This window comes from Adiantum capillus-veneris, chromosome 12, assembly GCF_014529385.1.
Source record: "Adiantum capillus-veneris isolate H3 chromosome 12, ASM1452938v2, whole genome shotgun sequence".
Lineage (NCBI taxonomy): Eukaryota > Viridiplantae > Streptophyta > Polypodiopsida > Polypodiales > Pteridaceae > Adiantum > Adiantum capillus-veneris.
Window position 1 is genome coordinate 118,427,196 of NC_140942.1, and position 9,651 is coordinate 118,436,846.

Genomic DNA, 9,651 nt, shown 5'->3' on the forward strand with positions numbered 1-9,651 from the left:
GCATGACACAGTACACCATTGGTGTGGTGATCAAGCATCAATCATCCTCGCTAAGGGGCAAAACATAATGATGTACAAGTGAAGAGTGGATAAGTAGAGTTTAGCATAAATGGGAGTCAAAAAGGGAAGGACTCGAGTTAAGAGTCAAGACTCGAGACTCAAGAGGTCTAGACTCTAGACTCTACATGTTGGCCCATGGTGCAATTGAATGTCAACTGGCTATGCATAGTCCATTTGATCCAAAAAATCATCCTCAAGTGGTGTTGTCTCAATCTCTGCCTCTGACACCTCTGCATCTATTTGTGTATCTGGGATAGGATCATCCTCTACAAGTGCCCACTCCGCGAAATCATCACTTTGGTATGACTTAGAAAGCATCTTCAAATTTGATGAGACGTATATGAGATCATTGGCTCTCTGCACATCAAGACGATTCCTCTTCTTTGAAGCTACATGAGCATACACACTCCAAAGTTGCTCCAAGCAACTCGTAGTGCATGCTCGGCTAAGAATGCAAATAGCCAAATCCTGTTAACCGCCCAATCCTGCCCCGAACTCCTCCCACCAAAGAGCACTCCCCATCTCAACGCGAGATGCTTGTGCATCGGGCATATGACAAATTTCTCCCTTTCCATTCCTGTAGACATTGATATAGCGGACATGCAGACTTCACATTGTGAAGTTTTCGTCCGAGTTACGACCAGTTGATATTGTGCTAATTCTTTCTATCTTTTGTGGTGCATATGCCCTATCAACTACCTCATTTTTGTGCTAATTTTTTCGATTTAATGCTTCTTTTAGTGTTAGGCTTCATTATGGCTGAGTATGCCCTTGATCTCCGGAGTCATGACAGAAATCAGTACGTTGAACTTTGTGTTGATGTATGCTCATATGTGTGTGCATGTGGTGTGTGTTGTGTTTGGGAGCATATGTTAGTACCTAGTTCTACACCCACTATTGGGCACTGATGACGTTAGTGGGGATGTCGTGGTATTTAGTCAATATTATGCATGATGGAGTTGATGGTTATATTGTCTTGTGGGTGACTACCATGGGTCTATACCTTGCACTTTCCTTTAAGGGTGAATCTGGGCTTATCCTGGATTCATCTAGGTATATTGATTTGCCTCCGAATCTCGGTCCTTTCCTTTGGGTCGGGCACAAGGCGTGCAAGGATGGTTTGCCAATCATTCATCACCTCTTGGTCCTTCCATTGGTTCCCTTGTTGGAATTGTGGATCCACTACATAAGCAATTGCATGAAGAGGAGAATGGTAGGCATTCCACCTTGACACACACAATTCTTGGATCTCCTCGCAGCTACGTTATGAAGATTCAAAACAAAGTTACAAACTCAAGAGAGTAAACTTGTAAAGCATAGGGAAAACTTAAAAGTGACTCGTGCGACATGAATACCTATCGGGGTTGGTCACAAGTTTTTCAAGAGAGTCAATCATGGTGTCCATGGCCTCATATATCTTGCCAATACAAGGCTTCATGGAATCCAACACCCGCAAGAGGTGGATGATAGGCTTCACCATTTTGGAGATTGTCTTTACTTCCTCCCACCATTTCGGCATGTCGGCCCATGCTCGGCATGCCACTCCGTTGACACTTTTTGACTCGGGCATTGCCAAGAACTCATCACTAATGAAGAGTCCCCTCAATGCCCCACTACATGAACTCAAGCGATGGAGCATAATGAAGTTGTAGGCGAAGCGAGTCTCCGAGTATTTGAGGAGAGTTAGCTTTGACCTCTTTGAAAATTCAGCCCTCACCTATTTAGAAAGATCAAGTTTCAACATTCAAAACGAGAATTGGCCTTCCATATTGAAATTAGATTCGAATTGAAATAAGATTGGTCAACACTTAGTGATTACCTTTTGATGATTATTGACAAAAGTCACCATTGAATTCGCATGCTCAATGACGGGGAAAATCCATTCCAAGGCGCCTATATCTTTGAGAAGATTGTTGAGGCAATGAGCCATGCAATATGTGACCGTGGTTTGTGGATAAAGGGATTCGATGATGGCTTCGGCGGCACGATTGCTATTTTCTCCATCGGTGACGATGGCAATGACATCATGTTTTCCCACCTTCTCAATGGTAAGCGCTCACTCCGAAGTACTTGCGCACTCTTCCCGGTCCCCGATGCATCATGGGAGTCAATGAAATACATCTCCCCCCGAGAATATGCCACCATGCCATGAATGGAGCGGCGACGGGTATCACTCCACCCATCCACAATGAGGGATACCCCATTCTTCTTCCATGAAGCCCTTGTGGATGCACATGCCGCCTCCACCATAATTTTCTCCCTGTCAAGAAGAGTGGTGCGCAAGCTCTCCGAAGAGGGAGGGATATATGTGGGTCCAAACTCTCCGATCTTCCGTGCCATTTCTTTAAAATATGGAGATCTTTTATGTCAAAAAAAAAAAGTGTAAATGCGACTTGAGTGATATACATTGTATAAACTAAAGTTTAAAGCTTAGCTTAAGCCTTAGAATTTAAAGTCTATACTATATAGAGCTTACCGCGCTGCATTGAAAGCAATATGGTCGTGGTAGAAAAATCTTGCTACGACGACATCTACCTCCTCTTTCAAGGCCGGTTTCCAACTATCTCCAAGAGTTGCTTGCCGCTTGGGTGGACGAAAATGAGGGACAGATGACGATGAAGGGTTGGTAGAGAGTGGAGGTGGGAGGTCACCGTCGGTGCCGGTTGATGCACAAAATGATGCCGAAGAAGGGGATGCCGATGCTCGGATGAAAGCTGCCGTGGCCATCTCCCTCGGATTCACCGTGCGACGCTTGGTACGATTCTTCTTGGCTTCTTTTATATCCGCAAGATTCTTCTCAAGGTTTAGGAGCTTTTGCTTCTCCTCTTCCGAGCCGGTTTGCGGGCAAAATTGAACCTGATGTCCTTTTTCGTGAAGGAAGTGGGCACGCAACTTCCTCACGGAACCATTGCGCTCGTAGCCACTTCCATGGCTTGTTTCCACCTCCAACACCGGACTTGGGAGCAATCACCTCATTCCACCATGTCCATGTGAAGTCGGCGGAGGAAGGGGGTTGAGAAGCGGCAGCGGGGCCGGAGGAAGGAGAAGGAGGAGGGCTTAGAGAAGCTTCGGATCCATCTTGAGATGCCATTGATGATAGATATTAGAGAAAGCTTGAAGAGAAGGAAAGAGGAGTAGGAGAAAGCTTGATGGGAGAGGGAGAGAGAGAGAGAGAGAGAGGAGAAAGAGACTCAAGACTCGAGCTTCAAGAGACTCAAGGGTGGAGCCTCGGAAGTCGGAGGGCAACTTCAAACTTGGCTCTTGGCACTTGCAAGGCTTGGGCAATGGGAACTTCAAGTAAGTGGCCTTGAGCCTTGAGGCTTGGGTATGATACTATGAGCTATGAGCCTTGAGGCTTGGAAGTTGGGTGCTCTTAAGTAGAAAGAGGCTAGAGCTCCCCCCAAAATGGGGGTTTGAAATTTGAATTTTGAAATTTGAAAGGCCCCCCAAAAGTGGGCTTTTGAAATTTGAAAGGCCCCCCAAAAGTGGGCTTCTGAAATTTGAAAGACCCCCCAAAAGTGGGCATTTGTTTGAAATTTGAAAGTCCCGCCCCCCGTTGGCTGTAGCCCGCCCCTTGTCTGCGTCCCATCTGCCGGTGTCACCAGGGACGTGCGTCCCGGGACCCGTCCCACCCCCCGTCCCCTGTGAGGGACATCCCCCCCTCTCAGAAACGCGTCCTCGTCTCCGTCCCGACGTCCCCCGTCTCGTCCCCGCACAAATGGGCCACGTCCCCCCGTCTCCTGTTTCTATGGCATAGACCTCTCTCACCATAGAGAGTGGGGCCCCTGGAGGAGGGTTTGACAACATTCTGGTGTGGTATTCTTCTCTCTCTTTCTCTCAGTCTCAGCATCTTCATTCACAGTGTTCATCCACTTTGTTTGTGATCATTTGCACACTCTCACTAAAGGAACGGAAGGCTCTCCCTTCCGTAAGTAAAAGGAACCCTTGAGCACAGTTCGGAGCTCTCATCTTCAACATTCACTTCCGTTGCACTTTGCAGTGGATGTATTGCCTACTGTGGATTCGGAGATTGGAGTGATGTGTATCTATGCTGGGCTGATTTTTGACAGTAGATTGTGGATGTATTGCCTACTGTGGACTCATGGTGGGGGGAGATTTTGAGACTTTTGCTGAGTGGTGGGGAGCTCTGCCGCCTAATTTGCCTTCTATTTCGCCACTTGAGCTGATGCTTGGGATAGATTCCTTTTTACTGTTTCTGGTATAGATGCCTGGCATGTTCCATCCTTGACTCACACTTCAGTCCTTGCAGTGTTCGTGGGGTTTCAAGAGACAGTTAGGTCACTTGTTAGAGCGATTAGATAGACTCTATGGTGGTTCTTGGGCAGCATCTCATGGTGGGATAGTTCCGATTTGGCCTGCTACAATGCTATCTGATCATGCCTCCTTTCTTTGCATTTGAGATTTTAGACTTCTTCTATGCCTGGACGTGTGCGGATCACGCATTCTTGACTTGGTATTGCAAGATGCTCTTTTGTCTCAAATGATTCAGAATTTTTGATCTCTCACTAGATCTACAAATCCAGCTTCTCATTTGGATGCATGCATTATTGCGTCATCTTAGGCTTGCAGACAGGCAGTGGGGATGCGGCTATTTTGCAAGGAGAGAGAGTTACAGGATCTCTTGGGATGCATATGTAGATAGCTTGAGGTGTTTCCAAGAGATGGGTTCTTGGGGGGTGCGAGATTGACAACAAAGAGAATCTTAACCACATTCAGATGGATAAATCTGAATTGTCCTGCCATGCTTTGGTATCAACATGGATCTCCGAGGCAGCTATGATGAATAAAGATTTCTTCGTGCATTTTCAACCTATGAGGATTTTACAGACAGGTTGCATACAAATCCTGATGAGGTTTTTGGCATAGCTTTAGACCATTTTGAGCTTTTGTTTACTGCAGATCAGATCACGATGATGTTATGCATGCCAGAGAGGAGGTTCAGCCAGTTGTTACAGAGGCTATGACCACTATGGCTTCGGGGCTCATTTCTCTTATATTGAAAGGCGGAGATGCATCATCACTTCGACAGTGGAGGCCAGTCACTCTCATGTCTTCCGTGTATAAGATATTAGCCCGCATTAATTAACATTGGGTGTTACGAACTCCCTTTTTCTTTCGTGTATTTGCACAAGAATGGTTTTTTTTTGGTGTTGCTTTTAAATATGAAACAAAATGGGTGCTCAAAACAACCCATGTTAACAAGGGTTGTTTCAAGTATCGATTTTCTTTGGTTTCTTCATCGAGAATGGAATCTGTTTTTAGTTTTTCTTTTCAAATGGATGCTCCATTGAAATGAGCTATTTCAAGCACCCATTTTCCTTGATCTCCTTTTTAATGCTAAAAAATAATGTATTTCTTTAGTGTTCTTGTTTAAATAATGGACAAAAGTAGTTGCTTTAAAGAGCCTACATTGACATGCACTCTTTCAAACATTGTGTTTCTTCAATATTTTTTCAAGAAAAGGACAATTTGGGCATTATCTTTCCAAGATAGAAAAAATTGTGCTAAAAACAGACGTAGGTTGTTTTGAGCGTGATCTATTTTTTTCACTTTTTTCTCAAGTAGGATGCAAGACGAGTGCGTAAATGTGTCAATGCTAACATGGATAGTTTCAAGAATCATATATTGTGGCATTTTCTTTTTGTAAATGTGGACTTGTGATTGGTGCTCTTTTCAAGGACGGAGAAAAATAGGTGTCTAAACAGTCTGCGTTAAGGTGGGCTATTTGAAAATTGAAACCCTCGTATCCTATATTTTTTTTTCAACATGATTTTTTGTCGCACTTATTGATTTATGTATAAAGCAGAATGGGCACCCTTTTTTTGCAATTCACACACCTTAAGCTTGAATGAAAGTAGATGTAGAAAATGGTCCACATCAATGTAGGATTTTTCAAGCCCCCATTTCCTTAAGTTATTTAGCTATGCATTGATTTTCTATTGTGTTTATATATCTGAATATAAGGCCAACTAGGTGCTAGAAACAGTCCATTTTAACACGGGCTGTTTCAAGCATCATTTTTTGCAATTCACACAACCTTAGACATGGCCAAAAACAGGTGTTTAAATAGTCCACGTCAACGCGGGCTATTTCAAACCCTAGTTTCCTTCAATTTTTTCTTAGCATGGAATTTTTTTGGCATTTATTTATTTTAAATATGAAATAAGATGGCCGCTTAATTCATGTGAACTCTGGCTATTTCAACTACACATTTCTCAAATCACACGAAGTAAAATAGGCGTCACAGTCCACATTGATGCGGGCTGTTTTAAACCCTCATTTCTTTATGTCTTTCTTCTAAGCATGAAATTATGTTTGTGTTTATTTGTTTCAAATATAACGCAAAATAGTACATGCCAATACGGGTTTGTTTTAAGCACCAAAATTGTTTTGTCAATTCACACATCCTTAAACTTGACTAAGGGAAAGCTTTCCATAGATTATATATCGTGTTCTTCTATATAAATCCTATCTAAAAAACACTGTGTAATATGTATATTATGATTAGTTGCATCTTGGCATCCAGATGACACAAACATCTTGTAGAGAGTTTTGTCTCATAAGCCAGTTCTCTTTGGCCTCTATGAGAACCCCCCCCCCCCCCCCCCCCCCCCCCCCGCCCTCCAACCCCCCTCTGGGCGGCGGCAATAGGCCCCAGTGCCCCCCAAAAAAGAGAGGAATAGGTTGTCGGTTTCTGTGGGACATCAGTAAAAAGGGGTAGTTATGTCGCTTTCACTTTTTCTAGTAGTCGTAGCTGGAAGTATGTTGCCAGTGTTAATCGTCTTTACATAAAGCAGGAATGGCATGTACATTGTTTTAGGCTCATTTGCCTTACGCGGTTGCAAACTCGTGTGAATGTTGGCTCTTTTTTAATTACAGTTAATGAGGTTCTTTTCTGAATTGTCAGGCTGGCTAATACAACTGGATGATTCAGATTTTGAAGCTCTTGTTAATGGGACTAAAATTCCAGATACTCAGGCTGATGAGAAAACGAGTCTTGGAAAGGGCGATGTAGACAATGCAAAGGATGCCGCATTGACAGAAAAAGCTTATAATCAAGTTGAGATGGAAGATCTTTTTGTTCTGGATATTACTGGTGAAGAACAGGCCCCAGACACTCCTGCTGGGAGCAAAAAGTCTAAAAAACGGAAAGCAAAACAAGTACTTTATCACAGGCAAGGGCGTGTGACTAAGGTGCAAGAGGCTCAGGGTTTGAGAGAGGGGTCGATTGATTCTTCAGATAGTGGAGGCAGTCAAAGTATTGTCAGAGGAAAGAGAAGGGATAGAGGAGAAAGTGTTTCTCCTTCACATGGCACTGAAGATTATTAGAGTACATTCTTGCCAGAAGATTGAAGCTTAGAAGGTGCGCGTCTTATTATAGTCTAAAAACATGTGGGAGATCATTCAGCTGCCGCATCGTATATCATCAAAGGGCAGCTGTTGTACTCACGTCAGTGATGTTTGTGAGGTCCTTTTCATACCAAGAAAAATGTGCAATTCCTGCAGATTTTTCAATGCTGGCCACCTGAGATTATCTTCAACCTTCTCAAGCTCCATCTGCGTTCCCTTGGCAGACCCAAATAGTGAATTTTCTCAGCAAGAAGGTAAGATTGAGTTGATGTTCTGAGTATCTTCAGATGAGAAAAATGCTCAGCAGCTTCCATCTGAAATATCATCGAACATAAAGCACAGAACATGAAGAGGCTTTGCTGTGGAGCATGTTGTGAGGTATTTTGTGCATCAGCCAGCTATATATTTTGCTTAAGGTTTCAGTTTTGAAGCTATTTTCGGTTGAGTGAGGAAAATTGGGGTGGGCTTCATTATCATGCATTTTGTATTCGTCAATGTCATACGTCTTGTGAGGGCCACACTGAAGGCTGTGGGGAAATCTGTTTTCAAAATCATGTCTCCATTGACAGCAAAGAGATATTAGCCCCTTATAAACATCTCCCATTGGAGCATCAAAGCAATTTGTGAGGACTTCGAAAACACTATTGTTTGTTGTGGATCTTATGGTCGGCACCATTTTTTTGGAGAGAGCAAGTAGCTATAAGTGTCTCTCTCTCTCTCTCTCTCTCTGAAGTGTGTAGTTTAATTAATTATCTATTGTAGTTTAATTATCTGTTCTTATTGAGTGTTGGGTCTTTGGTTCAAACTTGTCTGGTAGATCTTTGACGTCTTCCTCTCTTCCCCTCTCTCTCCTTGTTTCTTTTTGCAATGTGTTGACAAATCAAACAACTAGAAACAAAAAGTAGAAGTCCCATAATCGATATGAACATGAAAAGCGCATAACCAAGATGGCAAAGCAGCTATGGGAGATGTTGCCAGGATGGCACCCTTCCAGACTTGAGCGTTTGCCATGGAGATGACCCCAGCAATGGTGAAAGGACTATACATTCCAAAGCAAAATACCTCTCAAATGGAACACATGCTTTTGAGCACCACTTGCACCATAAAAAAACAAAGGCTTTCCTCGTGATCTAGTTATGCTAGAAACCGTAGTAACAAAGTAGTTGTATGACTTGCACGAGAGCACTTTCCAAAAGTCCAACCACATGGTGAAAAGGATTCACTAGCAACATGAAACCATGCGTATGAAACAGAGTGGCCAAAGGGCAAATGAAGTGATGTCTATTGTCTTCTTTGAAGGTAGTGCAAAAGAAGCTCATATTAGAGGAGAGATGTTGTCGCCACAAACTTGTTGCCAATGCAAGCCCTCCCATCATAGCTTGTTAAAGATACCAAAGAAACACATTTCATTTATAAGGAAGTCAAGTATGCAATCTTTGACACAATGCATCTCTCCATCAAGCAATATATTTTTTGACCCGCCAAGCCTTGTTGGCCTTTCTTAGCCAACCAATGCTTGCGTTCACCAAGAGAGCGATAGATCTAATTACAAAACTGTGGATAGCGGGGTTTTTGCCGATTGAAATTTCAATCTTGCTATGGTTGATCATTGAGCAAGGCACATACAAAGAAGAAAGGCAACCATGAAGTTGCTCCCCATATACCTTACTATCCACTAGGGATATGATATCAATGCCTCACTTTATGAAAAGAGAGTTGGCTATGTTATGGTAAACAGGGTATCACAGAGGTAAACAATACCAAGCATTGCAATATGGTTGAACTGTCTACATTGGTGCTCTTTGCCAGGCTTGGCAAGTACGTCCGATTCTAAAGGATTTGTTGCCTCTCTTCAAGAGGGTGGTTTTCAGTCCACAAACCTCAATACCTCTTTCCATGAAAGCTCCAAACATGTGGGCAAAGACAATTGCTTACATTTAAATGATTGATTCACTTGTACAATGAAACCTTTATTAGATTTAGCTTGATGTAGGGATACATTCACCTTAGCATATATTTACATTTTTGGATGTGCAACCAAGCATCATTTCCACACACATATTACAAGTATGCTTATAGCCAAAATTAAGAAAAACATTATTAACATGAGATGACACAATATTGAGGGCCAAATTTCGTACGGATTTTCATTACTTATGCTCTTGGAGCTCTTTACAACAAAGAGAAGCTTGAGTATACTTAGGATGATGGAGGCTAAGA

At 42.9% G+C, this 9,651-nt stretch overlaps 1 protein-coding gene and 1 pseudogene across 2 annotated transcripts in view; one reads left to right on the plus strand and one right to left on the minus strand.

Moving 5' to 3' along the window:
• The window catches only part of LOC147446403 (uncharacterized), a 42,050-nt gene extending 33,907 nt beyond the window's left edge, over positions 1–8,143 (plus strand). Inside the window, exon 5 of one of the 2 annotated variants that reach the window (XM_086525639.1) lies at positions 6,989–8,143. In XM_086525639.1, the coding sequence (XP_086381765.1) occupies positions 6,989–7,410 (422 nt within the window). In that variant the 3' untranslated portion in view covers positions 7,411–8,143. Of the gene's footprint in view, positions 1–4,980; positions 5,279–6,988 lie in introns of those variants that run through there. The other variant, XM_086525640.1, reaches the window with a different exon arrangement.
• On the minus strand, positions 1,568–4,974 carry LOC147446404 (uncharacterized; annotated as a pseudogene).
• Positions 8,144–9,651: the final 1,508 nt, after the last annotated feature.